The 17,968-nt window shown below is 38.2% G+C and overlaps 3 protein-coding genes across 5 annotated transcripts; 2 read left to right on the plus strand and 1 right to left on the minus strand.

Annotated features, from left to right (window-relative positions):
* Nucleotides 1-941: 941 nt before the first annotated feature.
* LOC112196952 (phospholipid-transporting ATPase 3) lies at nucleotides 942-11,985 on the plus strand. Its single transcript, XM_024337453.2, has 27 exons — nucleotides 942-1,315; nucleotides 2,226-2,291; nucleotides 2,641-2,702; nucleotides 3,455-3,536; nucleotides 3,677-3,787; nucleotides 3,947-4,024; nucleotides 4,132-4,228; nucleotides 4,403-4,509; nucleotides 4,832-4,897; nucleotides 5,322-5,443; nucleotides 5,547-5,646; nucleotides 5,747-5,824; nucleotides 5,922-6,038; nucleotides 6,250-6,399; nucleotides 6,877-6,978; nucleotides 7,329-7,471; nucleotides 7,928-8,029; nucleotides 8,111-8,174; nucleotides 8,263-8,475; nucleotides 8,629-8,794; nucleotides 8,930-9,009; nucleotides 9,180-9,419; nucleotides 10,041-10,262; nucleotides 10,343-10,510; nucleotides 10,684-11,034; nucleotides 11,130-11,236; nucleotides 11,332-11,985. Exons 1-27 carry the CDS (start codon nucleotides 1,142-1,144, stop codon nucleotides 11,627-11,629), a joined length of 3,666 nt encoding a protein of 1,221 aa, XP_024193221.1. The 5' UTR covers nucleotides 942-1,141; the 3' UTR covers nucleotides 11,630-11,985.
* Nucleotides 11,787-14,365, plus strand: LOC112199786 (SNW/SKI-interacting protein). The gene is made up of 2 exons (XM_024340752.2): nucleotides 11,787-11,829; nucleotides 12,211-14,365. The coding sequence occupies exons 1-2, from the start codon at nucleotides 11,787-11,789 to the stop codon at nucleotides 13,812-13,814; spliced, it is 1,647 nt and encodes a 548-aa protein (XP_024196520.1). The 3' UTR covers nucleotides 13,815-14,365.
* On the minus strand, nucleotides 14,157-17,263 carry LOC112200752 (transcription factor BHLH089). 3 transcript variants are annotated; one of them, XM_024341762.2, is made up of 6 exons: nucleotides 16,531-17,253; nucleotides 16,054-16,251; nucleotides 15,739-15,804; nucleotides 15,472-15,540; nucleotides 15,286-15,357; nucleotides 14,157-14,698 (listed from the first exon to the last, which is right to left on the minus strand). In XM_024341762.2, exons 1-6 carry the CDS (start codon nucleotides 16,819-16,821, stop codon nucleotides 14,552-14,554), a joined length of 843 nt encoding a protein of 280 aa, XP_024197530.1. In that variant the 5' UTR covers nucleotides 16,822-17,253; the 3' UTR covers nucleotides 14,157-14,551. The 3 variants fall into 3 exon arrangements, with proteins under 3 accessions (XP_024197530.1, XP_024197532.1, XP_024197529.1); XM_024341764.2 differs by having other exon boundaries at nucleotides 14,193-14,680; nucleotides 16,531-17,246; XM_024341761.2 differs by lacking the exon at nucleotides 14,157-14,698 and adding an exon at nucleotides 14,898-15,175 and having other exon boundaries at nucleotides 16,531-17,263.
* Nucleotides 17,264-17,968: the final 705 nt, after the last annotated feature.

Genomic DNA, 17,968 nt, shown 5'->3' on the forward strand with positions numbered 1-17,968 from the left:
CCTGCAATAAGCGATGCACCAAGGAATTTGGTTCCATCATTAATCTCCACACCGTCTTCGCCAGCAAGGCATGATTAAAAGCTTCAAGATCCCGAAAGCCTAATCCACCTTGGCTTTTATTTTTACACAGTTAATTCCAACCGCACCAATGCATTCCTAATTCCAAAGAAATTATATGATTATGCATCCTAATTCATCAAAATAATTAGTCCAGTAATAAACACAATAGGGTGTGCTTTGGAAAAAAATGGTTGTCAATGTCACTTCCCTAAAACACAATCCGAGTATCTACATTAAGATCAAAATTCAAAGAAAAAAGAACTTAATACCATAATCCAAGTAGAAAACGTCTCTTATCAAATTTATAGGATCTTTACTCGAATGCTAAAAATCAGGCCTTCCAACTTTGGTGGACCAATGTATAAATTCAAATGGTCCAACCACTTTATGGACTCCTAGGTTTTCTGTCGTCTATTTGTTTGGACTGTGGGCTGCCTCCTTTGTTTTGGACTCTTTTTCGGAAACCGTCACACAAAGATTGTGCCACATTTCATCATCCTAGATCAAAGGCTATAACTTCTCCTAAAAATAAAAAATAAAAAAATCAAAGGCTTAAAAATGCGTCCCACTAACCAAAATTTGAGCGCGTATCTCTTTTTCGTAACGTGACTACATGAGGGGTAGTTAAAAAGGCTGCCAACCGCCCTCTAGTGTCCAAAGCAACAACAAAACGACGCCGTAGGGCGATTACTACAAAACTTCGCGCTTAAGCTCCCTACACAAAGACCACGCTCCCGTCGGCGCGTGACATCACAGTCCATCTGCTTTGTCTCGCCGCATCTAGAAAGCCGCCACATCTTACCATTCCTGAACGCGCAGTGACGCGCGCACGAGAAAATTACTCGGCCCAAGAAAATCAAATTCGCGGTTTATAACAGAAAAATAAAATTAAAGAAATAAAAAAGAAAACAGATTGAAAAAGAACGGGTTTTTGAGAGGGGCGTTGAATACGCGCACACACACTTCTCCTTCTTCTGGTTCTGACGGTCCGTACTACGAAGAAATCGGAGGAGGAAGACCGATCGGAGAATATTCGCCGGAAACGACGAGTCGTTCGAGTCCGGATCGGGCCGGAAAAACCATGAGCGGATGGAATCGGTCGTCGAGATCGAGGCTCGGAGGTCGCAGTAACCCGCCGCTCGAGCGAACCTCGACGACGACGACGGTGCGGCTCGGACGCGTCCAGCCCCAAGCGCCGAGTAACCGCACCATTTACTGCAATGATCGCGAGGCTAATCTTCCCGTCAAATTTGTGGTCGGTGCCTCTCTCTCTCTCTATCTATCTGCGTTTTCTTGTTATCCGTTACTGTTCTCCGTTTGGTTGCTGGAAAATTAGGGCAAAAATTAACGAGAAATGGTTGAAATTCTGAGTTGTTTGATTTTGTTTTTGTTTGTTGCACATCCTGGAAATTCGGAACTTCACTGAAATTAGCTTGATGAGATTGAGAGTTGTAGGATGGATTAAGAGAGGGTTAGGATGTCGGAATGTTTGGCCTAGTTATGGATTGGTTTGGTTGCTTCTGTGGTGTTGAGGATATTTCAATTTTCGAATAATTTTTTTGCTGAAGTGAAGCCTACTCATCAATGCCGGGCAACAAATTTAAGTTCCGCCGATAAGAAGGTGTTAAGAGAGAAGGAAGATAGATATCTAAGTCTGTTTTGAATGTGTTTCACTCGGTAGTGTCCATAGAGGCTTCACTAGTGTCCTGTTTTGCCTGCCACTCTTTTTCGTCGAATAGTCGGCAGTGCTGGTGAGCAACACTGAGTGCTTGCTTCCTCTGTTCTGCTGGACAGAATTCACAAAAATTAGGATTTTTTTTTGCCCTTCTTAGAATTAGGTAGTGTGCGTTCAAAGTTTTCCTACTGGAGGTTGGATGCTACTGCTGGTCGTTTTGTTTGCATGACAATCCCCTACACCTCCACTACCTACGACCAATAGGTTGTATGAGCATATTTTAACTGAGATTCCATTAATCCCATTCTACTCAGAGATGTTATGCATATTTGAATTTCAATTCAGTTTCTTGATGGAATAGATGAGGAGATTTACAATGTCTATCAATATGTAGTATTTGTGGTTTTCCTATGTCTTGTTATTTATCACTTTTATCTGACTCGATTATTTATTAATCAAGTTTTAATTAGTATGCATTCAATTGTTCCAGGGGAATTCTATAGCTACTACAAAGTACAACTTCTTAACTTTTTTGCCGAAAGGACTCTTTGAACAGGTAACTTACTTGTCAATGAATATGATTATGTTGGAACTTATTATATGCTAGACCAGGTAGTTTATAGAAGACAACCTCCATTGTTGGTGATGAAGTTCTGTATCTCCTTTGATTTTAGTTTTCAACTTGGAGAATTTTATGTTTCAAAGATTATTTTCTGTTTCTCTTTTTCTTATTTGTTTTTGCCTGTCCATTTTATACTGCCATAATCTAGTTCTCCTGTGTTACTATGAATGGTTAAACTGATTTGCTTTCTGATGGACTTTTGGTTTGCAATGTGCCTATTACTGCAAACCTTTTATTATCTTTTTGCATGGTTCTGAGAAAACTCTGTGTTTTTCAATGACAGTTCAGACGGGTAGCTAATCTGTACTTCCTTGGAATCTCAATTTTATCAACAACACCAATCAGGTATATTAATTTAGTATATCACTTTTTTGGGCTTTATTAAGGAGAAGTAGCTTATTTACTAGAATGACAATATGTTAGCTCAATTAGCACCTTTACCTTGCCAACCTGACCAGAGTTGATGTTCTTAAGAAAACAAAACATGATTAATTTGGCAATTTTAACATGAAATGCCTTGAGTAGATGCTTTGCTTGTCTCTCATATATACCTTTGTCTGATTTATTCAAGAATCTTTAAATAGAATATATTCAGATATAAGAATATAATTTATTGTTTCTGTGTCTTTTGTTTGGGGGAGGGCAGCAATGTTGTTTTATCAGTTTGGAATGCGACTGTGTTAATTTAACTATTTCTTAACAGGAAAATCTCTATGTTTTGACTAGAACCATCAGCTTCTACAAAATGTTGATAATACGCCTCAGACATGTATATTAAGCTGTTAAATATCTTGTTTTTAATGGAGCACTTATTAAAAGGAAGCTTTGTTTATCAGTTTCCAGAATAGAAGGATTTACACCTCATTTCTGATGATCCCTTAAATTTGTCATCACACTCATATGGCACGAACATTGCCTTCAATGTTATCATGATCACCCATTGTAGCTTCAATTGAACTTTGTCTTTTCTTTTGTTTCTTGTTTTTAAGAATTGGTTTGGTGGGCACTAATATGCTTGGTGCTGATCATGATTGATTTACCGCAATTTAAATACTGTTACAATTTTAAGCATAGTTTACTGTATTTATAATCTGCAGTCCCGTGAATCCAGTAACCAACGTGGTACCGCTGAGTTTTGTGCTTTTTCTTTCTCTTGTAAAGGAAGCATGGGAGGATTGGGTGAGTATGGTTGCTACTAATAATATGCGGCCTTGATTTCAATATATCCCCCCTCCTCTCTCTCTCTCTCTCTTCTCTTTTCTGTGTTTGCAAGATCAAGTTTAATCTTGTTTGTTTTCTTCTTCATGTGCATTAAACAGAAGCGTTTCCAGAATGATATGACAATAAATAATAATTCAGTGGATGTCTTGCAAGATCAGAGGTGGGAAACTATTCCTTGGAAAAGGTTACAAGTTGGAGATATCGTCAGGGTGAGGATACTGCTACTTATCATATTGTTTATGAAATTTATTTGATTTTATTTTATGAAGACTGTTTGTAGTCCTGTAAGGGTATAGTTTAGGCTGTAGTATGGAGTAGAAGAAGATTTTAATCACTTTTGTAGAAGCTGATGTTTCACTTGGCTATAGATTAAGCAAAACGCATTCTTCCCTGCGGATCTTCTTTTTCTTGCAACTACAAACGCAGATGGTGTCTGCTACATTGAGGTTTTTGATTCTTTATCTTTTTTAATTTTTAGCAAGTGAATATTTATTCATGAATAATATGGATAGGTTCTCCCTTTTTTTGTTCTGAAAAAATTCTTTTGTTGCAGACTGCAAATTTGGATGGGGAAACTAATCTCAAAATCAGAAAAGCACTGGAAAAGACATGGGATTACTTGACTCCTGAGAAAGCATCTGAATTTAAAGGTTTAGCATTCTAGTTAATTTACTCATCAGAAAGTCCTTATAAATGCATGTTGGGATACTTGGTGTCCGTCAGATGGTGATCGAAGAACTCATGTGAAATGTGATGGTTGTTAATTTTAATGGCTGAACTTATCTGCTGTCTCAATCTAATGAATACTATATGCCTAATTGCAGGAGAACTGCAGTGTGAACAACCAAACAATTCACTGTACACTTTCACCGGCAATCTCATTATTGACAAGCAGACACTGCCTCTCTCTCCTAACCATCTTCTTCTTCGTGTATGATATTTATTTCTCATAACTTACTTTTCTTTGTTTCTATTTTTTACTTGGTTGAATTGTATTTAGGTGATTTTAATATGGCCACCCCTGTTTGCTGCAAATATACTTGTGCAACCCATTAGGGTAGTCTTTTATGAACTTTTGGAATAGTGAATGTTATTAGTTCTGTAATGTGGTATGTCCTGAACTATTTTTCTTAGTGTAATTATAATGCAGTGATTCTCTGTAATGTGGTTTGTGTATTCTGTTTGATGCTGATTTTGATTTTGACTGTACTTTAAATTGGTGAAACTGACCTGGCCTACTCATTTATTTTCAGGGATGCAGCCTAAGGAACACGGAATACATAGTTGGGGCTGTTGTATTTACAGGTCATGAAACCAAGGTATCATAAAAAAAAATTTACTATTTTATTCTAGTAAATGGAACATTTGTAGTAAAGAATGAAGTGTAGTGAATAAAAAAATTTACTATTTTTGTTTCTTACCACAAATTTGTATTCAGATCAGTGATAAATGTGACTATGTCACTAAGTTGACCAATTTCTTTGTTTATCGGAAATTTCGTCTCCATAGATGTTGTGACTCTAATTTCATTTCCTAAAAGTACTTCTTTGCTAATGCATTACACAAAAATCTTCCTCTTAAGTTGTTTGTCTTTGATACTGCCATACTGAAGGGTGTCTGGTCCTCGAAATGTTATAGTGAAGTTATTTGAATCTTATCTTATTGTAAAGTATGTTTCCTTACTTCTCTTGTCATCTGTCTATACTTGTCGATTGATGAGATTTTGATACTTTCGAATTGCAGGTTATGATGAATAGCATGAATGTTCCTTCTAAAAGAAGTACATTAGAGAGGAAACTTGACAAACTTATCATTGGGCTTTTTATTACTCTCTTTTGTATGTGTCTGATTGGAGCCATATGCAGGTATGCATATATGCAAGTCTGTGATTTGGCTTAAAATTATCCCCTTCAAATTCTTTTTCGAGTGTTCAACATGGTGATGTTTGTGCTTTATGCAATTCTGCAGTGGTGTATTTATCAACTACAAGTACTACTACTTAGGTCTGCGGGGATCAAAGGGAGAGAACATATCGTACAGCTCATTTAACCCTGATAATCGTTTTCTGGTAACATATGGAATAATTGCTGTAGACAGAATTGGATTCCTTTTCAATTAAATTGGTTTGCAGTATTTGTTTTTGCTTATATTGTTTGTTGGTGTTATAGGTCATCATTCTGAATATGTTTACCTTGATTACTCTGTACTCGACAATCATCCCCATTTCTCTTTACATTTCCATTGAGGCAGGTTTCTTAACAATCATCCCTATTTATTTCTATCTAAATGTGTGTAACTATTGTGGTGTTTCAAAAATCATTTTATTTTTATATGCTATTTCAGATGATCAAATTTATTCAGTCCACCCAATATATCAACAATGACTTGCGTATGTACCACATGGAAAGCAATACCCCTGCATTGGCTAGGACTTCGAATTTGAATGAGGAACTTGGACAGGTAATGGTTCCTATATTGGCTCTGTAATTAAGAGTACATGTTTCATCTTCATATTGTTGGTGCTACTACTATAATCAGTATGTCATCATTTTTGTTAGCATGAATTAACTTTTTTTGTTATATGTTACTGAATAATGTCTTTATCAAATTCTCTATCAATTTGCTACTATAAAATATGTTTATCAAGGGTGACACTCTTATCATTCGGCAGGTGGAATACATCTTTTCTGATAAAACTGGAACTTTAACAAGAAACTTGATGGAGTTCTTCAAGTGTTCAATTGGAGGAGAGGTCTATGGAACTGGTGTCACTGAAATAGAAAGGGGCATAGCACAAAGAAGTGGTATAAAGCTTAATGAGGTCTCTCTCTCCCTCTCTCTCCCCTCTCTCTCTGAAACATACATATCATATATTAAAAATGTATACATATATGAAAGTGTTTTCTTGCTACAAAGTTTCTTGTGCTATATTGCCAACTACTGACCGGGGCTGATCAGTTGGATTCTTGCTTAAATATGTATGATCTAGATTGCTAGTCTGGCTCAAAGTGTGAAATATCTGCTCAGATTCTGATATATCTGCTGATATTTGCCTTTTGTCCGGTGGTTGATATTTTATTCTCCCAAGAATGCTCTTCATTTCTGAAATATCTTGGATGTATCTGTTGATATTTCCTTAAATTTGAGTGCCCATATATCTGTCACAGACAATATTTTGAACCTTGGTGTAGCTAGATTACATGCTTGATACTGGCAAGAAGAAACATTACCTTATAAATAGATACTTGAATGTACCATGCTTCCTCTTAATGAAATTATGGTTTTAATGTTCTTATAGGAGTACACGTCCGACACAGTGCATGACAAGGGATTTAACTTCGATGATGCCAAGCTCATGCGGGGAGCTTGGAGGAATGAACCTAATCCAGATATCTGTAAGGTGGGTTTGTTATTTATTAGGAGCAACTTGGTTTTTCCTTTCATATACTTGGTTCGATCTGGAGTTACTTGTAGCATGCATAATCTTGGGCAAGTTATTTTCCCTTTCCTTGGGCCTTTTTTTTTTTTAATGATTTGGATAGCTATTTGTAGGTGTGCATATCTCTATCTTTACGATATGGTTTTACAGCTTAAAGGAATCTATAGTTTTTTAGTTTCTTTTAACTTTTATGTTCATGCCTTCTGTGAGCATTCCTGTATGGTAGAGGGAATTCCACACTTACATTTCATGAAGGCATATCATACTTGTTAGATTTGACAACTATACTGATAGTTACTTTTCTTTTGTAGGAATTTTTCAGATGCCTTGCTATTTGCCATACTGTACTTCCAGAGGGTGATGAGTCCCCTGAGAAGATCACATATCAAGCTGCATCCCCTGATGAGTCTGCTTTGGTCATTGCTGCGAAGAATTTTGGTTTCTTCTTTTACAGGTTTGGACCTCTCAGTTGTGTCCTATTGTCACTGAGGATGCTGCAAATCGTACTTGTCTATTTTCTAAACCACAAAAGTGACGATATGTGATTGGTGGCACAATCTGCTTTAGAATTGAGAGTCTCTGCCAAGCAGTCTGAGGATGCTGCAAATCGTACTTGTCTATTTTCTAAACCACAAAAGTGACGATATGTGATTGATGGCACAATCTGCTTTAGAATTGAGAGTCTCTGCCAAGCAGTCTGACTAATCATTGTTTTCATTTGGCTGAGTCTTTACATCATGCAAACTTAGCATTTTTTGCCCAGTGTCGAGGGGAAGTTCACTATGGTCCTCAACTTTGTTTTTTTCTTCATCTGTAAAATCAATTTCTACTGTTATCAATGGGGCTTTTCAGTTTTGTTCTGATATTTCTTGAAGTGTATTTAAGTGGTAGTATGTTCTCTTTCTCTCAGGCGTTCACCGACTACTATATGTGTTAGAGAGTCTCATGTTGAGAAAGTTGGTGATGTCCAAGATGTGTCTTACGAGATTCTAAATGTCCTCGAGTTTAACAGGTGAGTTATGTTCTTGCATATGCTTATGATTTCATGGTTGATTGTCCTGTGAATTAATTGCAATTTTTGCTGCATAACTAGTACAAGGAAGCGTCAGTCTGTTGTATGCCGTTATCCAGATGGCAGACTTGTCTTGTACTGCAAGGTAATAGATTATTGGGGCTTGATATTGGTTGAAATTGCTGATTTATTAGCCAGTAAGTAACATTATATCACGAACCTGCTATTAACAGGGTGCTGATAATGTAATCTATGAGAGATTGGCTGATGGCCAAGATGATCTGAAGAAAGTATCAAGGGAACACTTGGAACTATTTGGGTCTTCTGGATTACGTACTCTTTGCCTGGCCTATAGAGATTTAAGTCCTGATGTATATGAAAGCTGGAATGAGAAATTTATTCAGGCTAAATCCTCTCTACGGGATCGTGAAAAGAAGCTGGATGAGGTATGCTTTGTTCAGTTTGGTTTTGATACTAAAGAAATCTCATTTTCTGGTTACATTTTTTTCCTATTCATTTTTCCTTTCTGTCTTCCTACCAAAAAAAAAAAGTCAAGGTATATATCATATCAATGCAAGTTAATTTGAAATTCAATGAAGGTGGCAGAACTCATAGAGATTGATCTCATATTGATTGGATGCACTGCTATTGAAGACAAGCTTCAGGAAGGAGTTCCAGCTTGTATAGAGACTCTTGCTAGAGCTGGTATCAAGATTTGGATGCTAACAGGAGACAAGATGGAAACAGCTATAAATATAGGTTATGGTATGTGGTATCTTAAACATTGGTGTTTAATTATGGCCCTTCACCCTTCCATATTTGAATGTGCTATTTGTTGCTTTTTTAACTATCTTCTCTCTGATATTATTCATTTAGTTTCATTTTAAAAAATTTCTGCAGCATGCAATTTGATCAATAACGCAATGAAACAGTTCATTATCAGCTCAGAAACTGATGTTATTAGGGAAGCTGAGAACAGGGTAAGCAAAGGGCTGTAGCTTGCAACTTTTAGCTTGTAACTCAGAAACCCCTAGTTTCTTGAGTTTTCTATTCCTCTTCTTCCAGGTCTATTAAAAAAAAAAAAAAGATAAGAAGTCACTATCTACCACAGTATTTGGTCTTACTTTGTACTTCTGGATTCTGGTGTTAGGGTGACCAAGTGGAAATTGCACGTGTCATTAAAGATGAAGTGAAGAAAGATCTGAAGAGGTGCCTTGAGGAAGCACAGCACTGTCTTCGCACCGTGTCTGGGCCAAAATTAGCACTTGTAATAGATGGCAAGTGTTTGATGTATGCCTTGGAACCAACTTTACGAGTGATGCTACTGAACTTGAGCTTGAACTGTCATTCAGTTGTGTGCTGTCGAGTTTCTCCTTTACAGAAAGCACAGGTGAGCTTTCTAGTAGTATTCAAACCTAACATCATCTGTTTAAGCAATAAGGAGATGCATTCTCTTAAAAGCTGTATGAATTTCTGCTTTTTGAATCAAACAAGTGACTGACTGGTCCCTTAGTAAAGCTTGTTACTTTCTTTCTGTGCTAATTATATATCCCATTGGTCGGAAGTTTGTAGTGAAGTTTTGCCTTAACTGTGAAGTGAAGTTAAGAGTGATATTCAGAGTACTGCATCCAATTAAAAGTTGAAAACTTATTTCCTGTCAAGATTTATGGTTTCTGGCAAGCCACAAAATGTGTTTGTGAGGAACTGTATGCCATATATATATGTACGTATGTATATATTCTTGGTAGCTGAGAACACCTAGAATAGCTTAGACTATTAAAGCAGAAGTTTATCAGTAAAGTGAATTCTACAGCAACAATTATTACAGCCTTTTAAACAACGTTGGTTATCTAGTTTAAGTTGCAAGGATGCAGATGACAAATGTGCAGAGTAAAACTACGTCTCAATGTGCATCTCTCTCTTCTTTCACCCCCAACCACCCCCCCACCCCACACACACACACATATATCGGAGTGTGTGTCTCAACTCTCAAATGTGCTACTGCTGTCAGGTGACAAGTATGGTAAGAAAAGGTGCCCGGAGAATAACACTTAGCATTGGTGATGGTGCCAATGATGTGAGCATGATCCAAGCTGCTCATGTTGGCGTTGGAATAAGTGGACAAGAGGGAATGCAGGCAGTGATGGCTAGTGATTTCGCTATTGCCCAGTTCCGCTTTCTTACTGATTTACTTCTTGTCCATGGACGATGGTCGTATATCAGATTATGCAAGGTTTGGTTCCATGTTCTGCAGGTTACTTTGATATGTTTCATGTATTGTGCAAAGTTGACAAGTCTTATTGCATTTTTCAGGTCATCACATACTTCTTTTACAAGAATCTTACGTTCACTTTGACACAATTTTGGTTCACCTTTTATACTGGATATTCTGGTCAAAGGTTCTATGATGATTGGTATCAATCACTATATAATGTCATATTCACAGCCTTGCCTGTAGTCATTGTCGGGCTTTTTGACAAGGTATTGTATCCCTCCTACACTTCATAATGTCAAATTTTACTGCATTTGTAGAAGTAATTACATTCTAAATTATTGCATTATTTTCTGCAAATTTATTCAGGATGGCTGCATGTCATTGCTTCCTTTCTACATTCACTTACTGTTTTTGATTGTTGTCTTGTGGTCTTTATCAGGATGTCAGTGCAGCCCTTTCCAAAAAGTACCCTGAACTATACAGGGAGGGAATAAGAAATGTGTTCTTCAGATGGAGAGTTGTGGCAACGTGGGCCTTCTTTTCTGTTTACCAATCTTTAATCTTCTTCTATGTTGTGACTAGCTCTGCTGTTAGAAGTGTGGATTCATCTGGCAAGATGTTTGGACATATGGATGTCAGCACAATGGCTTTCACTTGTGTTGTAGTAACTGTCAACTTGCGTCTGCTTATGACCTGTAATTCAATCACAAGGTGGCATTATATTAGTGTTGGAGGAAGCATTTTAGCGTGGTTTATATTCATTTTCATATACTGTTTTGCAGACCATAGGGTGGGTCTTCATTCCTTGTCCCATAATTATTGTTTGTCCTCTCTGATTTCCATCAAATTATTAAATATGCTAACATATTCTCTCTCTTACTGCAGAAAAGTGTTTATTATGTCATATTTGTCTTGATGAGTACATTTTACTTCTACATGACACTTCTTCTTGTGCCCATTCTTGCACTCTTTGGCGACTTTGTTTACCAAGTGTAAGAAAATGCGATCTTTATTGCTCTGAAATGAGGGTGTGGAATTGGTTTTAACTGTGTATTTTGTGAATGAATTTATCGTCATCTGGATACAGGTTGCAAAGATGGTTCTTCCCATACGATTATCAGATAATTCAGGAACTTCACAGGGATGAGCCAGAAGGTAGGCGCAGGGAAGATTTGCTGGAAATTGGAAACAACCTCACCCCTGCCGAGGCGAGGAGCTATGCTGTAGCTCAACTCCCACGGGAGATTTCAAAACACACTGGCTTTGCTTTTGACTCACCTGGATATGAATCATTCTTTGCTAAACAGGCAGGTGTATATGCCCCTCAAAAAGCATGGGATGTTGCTCGGAGAGCCAGCATGAGAAGGACAGCGAAAAAGAAATAAACTGAAAAAGAAAAAGATTTTTGTATAAATTTTTGTCCGGACGGTGAGGGTAGGAAAAGTTGTACATTAGCTGTGCCATATCCCTAGTGTTAGTTTCGTCGATGTATTTTTCCATTCATAATAGTTGTTCCACCTCCATTGTCTGCTTCATGTCTACATGGATGAGCATGTAGTGGTCTCCTCCATGGTTTGTCCCAGATGTACATTTACACCATCTAATTCAAATTAGAGAGCAGCATTTTTTCTTAGTAGTAGGGTCACTAGGGGGAAGCCATACTCGAGACAGATTTGTATATTCATGTATCGTATTATAAATTATTTTGTGGCATGTACGAGAAGTCATGGTTTGTTCTGTACCACTTTGACCTTGGGATGTTCTGTGCACCGACTCAACTCGCGGCTAAAGATTTAAAAGTGAGATTTTCCTTGTCTGTCAAAAATGAGATTTTCCTTCAAAATTTCTTCAAAAAATGAGATAAATTCTGGTGCGTTCATATGTGAAAACAAAACCGAGGTCTCCGTTTAGCCTTCGGATTTCCATGCTCATCCAAGATAATATATTCAGCTTTCCTAGGAATAAGATTTCCGAATCCCTTGCGTGTTTGAAATACGCAGCACAAATACACATCCATATGACCATATCATAAAACTAATTCGACGACTTGGTGTCCACTCAAACTATCAATGGTTCAAGGAGAGGATCAGTAGTAATACAATGACTTCTTCAGTCCTTCCTACCAATTTATTGGATTTCCGTGACGGCGGTGCTTTCCCGGAGATTCATAAACCTCAGTACCCTCTTGGCATGGGCAAGGAGGGCACCAAGTCCTCAAAGCTCCAATCCAAATCTCTTCCGGTTTCTTTTGATGCATATGGAAACATAGCCTATGATGTCATTGTTAAGCAAAACGAAAATGCCAAAAGAACTGTGTTCTCAAAGCATAAAGACCTTGTGCCTCTAATTTTGACAGACAATGAAGAGGAGGAGAACATGTATAGTGACGAGGAGATGCAGAAGGAGAATGAAAAAACCACAATAGAAACAAAAGCTGCTCTTGAGAAGATTGTTAATGTGAGACTGAGTGCTGCAAGGCCAAAAAGCCAACCGAAACAGACCCAAGACTCGAAACTGATCAAGTACAGACCATCACAGACGTCGGTGGCATTCAACTCTGGTGCTAAGGAGAGGATGATAAGGATGGTGGAGAAGCCTGTGGATCCACTTGAACCTCCCAAGTTTCGGCACAAGCGTGTTCCGTGGGCTCCTGAAGAGCCGCCTGTCCCGGTGCTACATTCTCCTCCTAGGCCGGTGAGTGCGGCTGATAAGAAGGACTGGAGTATTCCGCCTTGTATTTCACAGTTCAAGAACCCGAAAGGGTATACAATCCCATTGGACAAACGCGAAGGGGTTGATGGGAGACGCCTTCAAGATGTTCAGATCAGTGAGAACTTTGCACATCTTCATGACTCTTTGCATGTAGCACTAGTGAAATGTAAGGAGGAACTTGATCTAAGAGAGAGAGTTCAGATGGAGAGGATGGAGAAGGAGCAGGAAAGGAGAAACCAGGAGCTGAGAGATATAGCTCAGAGAGCTCGTGCAGAGAGAACAGCTATTGCTGCTGCTACTCCAGAGCCTAATGGTGAGAAGACGGCAATGGATACTGATGAAACAAAAGAAGAGAGATTGAAGCGGGATGAGATTCGTCGAGAGAGGGAAAGGGAGAGAACGTTGACAAAGAATAAGAGAACAACAGTCACAAGAGATGGCGATCGTGATATCTGTGAGAAAATTGCTCTTGGCATGGCTTCTACTGGAGTTGGAGGGGAAAGAGGGGAAGAGGTTATGTATGACCAAAGGTTGTTTAGCCAGCAGAAAGGAATGCACTCTGGGTTTGGCAATGATGACCAGTACAATGTCTACGAGAAGCGCTTGTTTACTGCTCAGTCTACACTCTCGAGCCTGTACAGGCCTAAGAAGGATGTAGATGCTGATACCTATGGAGGTGCTGATGAGCAGTTGGATAAGATCATGAAGACTGATCGCTTCAAACCTCACAATGGATTTGGAGGAACTACTGAAAGGGCAGGTCCGAGAGATAGACCGGTTGAGTTTGATCAGGATGTTAAAGAAGCTGATCCCTTTGGTCTTGACGAGATAATGGCAAAGATGAACAAGGCAAGGTGAGGAGGCTGAGGCACAACTCAGTCCTCATCAGCTTGTTTGGAAGTCAACAGGTACTTATATTTGCCCTTGATGTTTCTCCTTTATTGCTTATTAGAGAGTAAAAGTGAAAATTGTAGTCTTTTTTCATTATTTTTGCTACAGTAATATTCAATTTTCCAGACTATTAATGAAAAAAAATTGCTATATTACCTAATTGAATTACTAAATGATGTTACTAAAGAACCAAATAATCGAAGTTCTCATGTCAATACCTTGGCAATGTAGTAAGTTAATGGAACCAGAGTCGTTGGCAAACATAAGATTGTTGTCGAATCAATATGGACTTCCACAAAGCAAGAATACTTTATTTATCGTGGTTCCAGCTTGATAACCAATCAATGTTAAAACAATGTTTACACAAGATGTGAGCATCAGAAATATGGAACAAGCAACATACTTTTACAAGAACAGTACTCATTCCCTGTGGTTGTTTGCGTATTTATATGGAGAAGAATGTGTAGCTCGCTATATATATAAAGTTAAACAGTTCATTTTCCCAACACACAAACAAATGGAGAAGTTCAGTTACCAACTTAAGCAGATCTGTAGACAGTATCATAACTCCATGCCTGATGTAGAAAATGAAAATAAGGTCTTGCATTGATTTGACATATCATGGTATACTTTCTTTGACAGCTACTGAAGTAGGAAGAATTGTCTTGATACTTTTATTCCCAGTTGAAGAGGATTTTTCTGGGCTATGTTGTTCTTTCAAAACCGCCACCAACTTGCATATGTAACCATTCTGGTGAAGATCCACGGCTATATTCCCTTGGAGGTTGTGTACCGAATGCCATTGCAGCAGTGTCGAATGTCTGCTGACCAAACTGAGATGATAATTTGATCTGTTATGAGAATGACAGTTCATAAAAAAGAGGAAATTCCTACCTTACAGTAATCCATCTGAATTTTCACTTTTTTCTTAAGCTAACCTAAGCTTCACAGTAATTGAAAAATGTGGCAGGTCATGAATTATTAAGTCTTTGGATTGATGTATACAACCACCTTATCAATCCAAAACCAAGAACATCCATGTAATGTTGTCTGCAAGTTTCATTACAAGTTTGCCAGATACCACATAAATAAAATGTTTTCTGTTCTGAGCTTTAGAAGAAAGGGAAAGGGTGAAAGAAAAAAAAAAAAACAAGATACTTCTCCGCATCAACTTCTAAAGTGCCATAGTTCGTCATGAAAGCAAATAACAAATATTGTAGGGAAAAGCAAACATAGAGAAAGTTGTCCAAAACATTGAGTGTGGATAAATGGATTGAGTGTGGATAAATGGGCAGCCAAGGGAAACAATTGCAGGAAAAAGAGGTTCCCTGCAATATGAACAAGGAGAATGGAACTGTGATCCAACAACATTGACAGCTTATCTAAAAGCATGGAGGGGAACTATATAAACTCTCACTAGTATACATATACGACTTACTTCTTTAGAAGGAAACACCTCGATGGCAGGAGTCATTCTTGTATTAACTGCTTCAAGCTTCATAGACAGGAACTGCAACATCCCGGAAATTGATAAGGTTTAAGTTCAAGCAAAACAAGAAGAAATATGTAGCAAAAATTACCGCAACCAAAAAAATAAAAATAAAAACCCAAGAAAGGCTCATACCTCCACTTGACGCTGCAATGATTGGATATAATTAATTATCTCATCAAGGACCAGTGCTTTCCCAATAACCTGAATCAGATTTACTGCCTTCATCAGCAAAGTTAACAAAAACTGAATTTAAACATGCAGCTGCTCTACTTGTCATTTGTTGCAGGGTAGATGACTACTAGTTGCTTATAAAAAAACAAAAAACAAAGAAACCAACTTGAATACACTTTGAAATTGATGAGTAGTTGAAATAAATTTCAAAGAATGGCCGCACCATACCTTATTACAACCAGGGACCAGATCTTGGAGAATTTTCATCCTTTCGCTAATCTTTTCTCTTCTAGCCTGTCCACCACAGGTTCTCATCAGTATCTTGATGAGTATTATGTTTTAGGTCCTTGATCAATCATGTTCTAAATTTTGGTTTGATAACCATAATAAGGGTATCTAACAAGAACTATAAACATCCTCTCGGATATGGCTCCATCCATCTAGCAATTCCCAGACCCCAAAGTCCTAAATTTATAAAATTTACAGTTTTACACATTACAATATGATCTAAGAGAGAGAGAGAGAAAAAAAAAAGTAGATTACTCTTTCTGCAAGACTGTGACTATCAGTAGCTTGACCCCTTCTTGCTCGTACATGGATATAGTCCTGCTTAGGTGGATCCGGCGGCTGAGTGTTCTGCTCCACAGGCTTCCCTGAACTCGTTTCCGCCTCAGCTTTGGCCTCAAGATTCTCATCTCCACACCTTCCCGCTGTTTTAAGCCGTTTCCCATCACAACCGTTCTGCAAAAAAGTTGAGAACAACAATTAATCATTACAAAGACCCTCACTTTACAGATTGAATTAACATGTATAAAACAATTCGCACTGAATAACCAGCCAACTTAGCGCTCAGTTCCATTTTGAACATACACAACAGTCTCATTCCAATCAAAAATAGATAAGATTTAGAAAAAACCTCAGAGCAAAATATTAGCAAACAGTGAATTAGCACGTGCACAGTGCAAAGAAATGAGATTGAAAATGTATTAGCAGTTGAACCAAACTGAAAGAACGATTTACCGCGCCAATATTGCCGCTGCTTTTCGGCGACGACTCATCCTCAGCATCGCGCCTCTTCCTCGCTCGGTGGTCCAAACTCATCGGACTCGGATCACCACCGCCCAAAACGTCCCGAATCGCCCCCGAAACGTCCCCAAACTGCCCGAAACTCGGCCTCCGCAGCCCCAGTCCCCCTCCCATGCCGGCGCCGGCGCTGTTCATCGGGAACTGCCAGATCTCCGAGAGATTATACGACGTCGCATTGCCGTTGGAGTACGAGCATTCATTCACCAGCGACACCGGCGGATCCATTAACCGATCTCAGAACAATAACTCGCATCCACAAACACCTCAGCAAACCAACGTACGTAGCTGTTTCGGGTTCAAATACTACTTAAAATGGAGAACCCTTTTAATAAGTTAGAGATCCGAAAGCGATAGATAGAAGAGAGTAGAGAAACGAAGTTAAGTTTAGCTGCGTGATCTCCTTGGACAGTGGAGATTGTAAGTTTTCTTTGTCTCTTTTTTTTTTTTTTTTTTGCTTCACACTGTTTGGGAACTCGACAGCGACCTCGGGAAGCGAGACTCAAGTCACTGAGACACTCCACTTCATTCCAGAGAGAGGGGGAGCTTTTCTCGGAGCCTCCAGCGTTTCTCTGTCTCTTGCTTTCTTCTTTTCTTCTCTCTCACTCCTTGTTATGCGCCTTTCCCGTCGCTTCTCCTCCGTCGATCAAGATCACTATTCCAGTCAACTATATTTTCTACGTAACCGACGGTGCGGAGGATACTTGGTTCTTCAAGCAATGGGGTCTGTGACACGTACCCTTTTAGCTAGCTAAAGTACAAATTCAATGTGTACCCTCTTCTCGTTTCAGACCACGAGTCGCGATATTTTGAGCAATGCCTAAAACTACGAGAATTTCTATGACCTTACTATACTTTCCATTATTAGATTTACTCATTAAATATGGTATGTTACTTCATTTAGTATAAAGAGACTTTCTGATTAGTTCAAGTGTGTAACGAAACGCAAATAATAGAGTCAAAAATGTTCGATTGAAGTGTGTTTTTGTGATTTGATCTGATAATGAAAAAGTATAATATACATTGTAGTGATTTAAATGTGGGTATATTAATACGTACTACCTATTAATAGCAATTTCATGTTTTGTACGTGGAATTATTAGAAATTATATATGAAGCTTAAAATATTAACTCTGAAGCTTATGTTATAAACTTATAATAGGTACGTTGATAATTCTTGATAAATTAGACTTGTCGGAGATGATCTATGATCTACTAAAAAGTTGGGTTAGTGGGTGGGGCTTCAAATTATTAAATGATTGTTATGACAGTGAGGTGTTGTTATGAGTCTAATGAATTATTAAATTTACGACTAATCATGGTTTTAGATTTCGTTAGGAGAAAATTAGGTCCAAAATTTGGAAGCCTTTAACAA

The sequence above is a fragment of the Rosa chinensis genome, chromosome 4 (assembly GCF_002994745.2).
Source record: "Rosa chinensis cultivar Old Blush chromosome 4, RchiOBHm-V2, whole genome shotgun sequence".
In the NCBI taxonomy this organism is placed as follows: Eukaryota; Viridiplantae; Streptophyta; class Magnoliopsida; order Rosales; family Rosaceae; genus Rosa; species Rosa chinensis.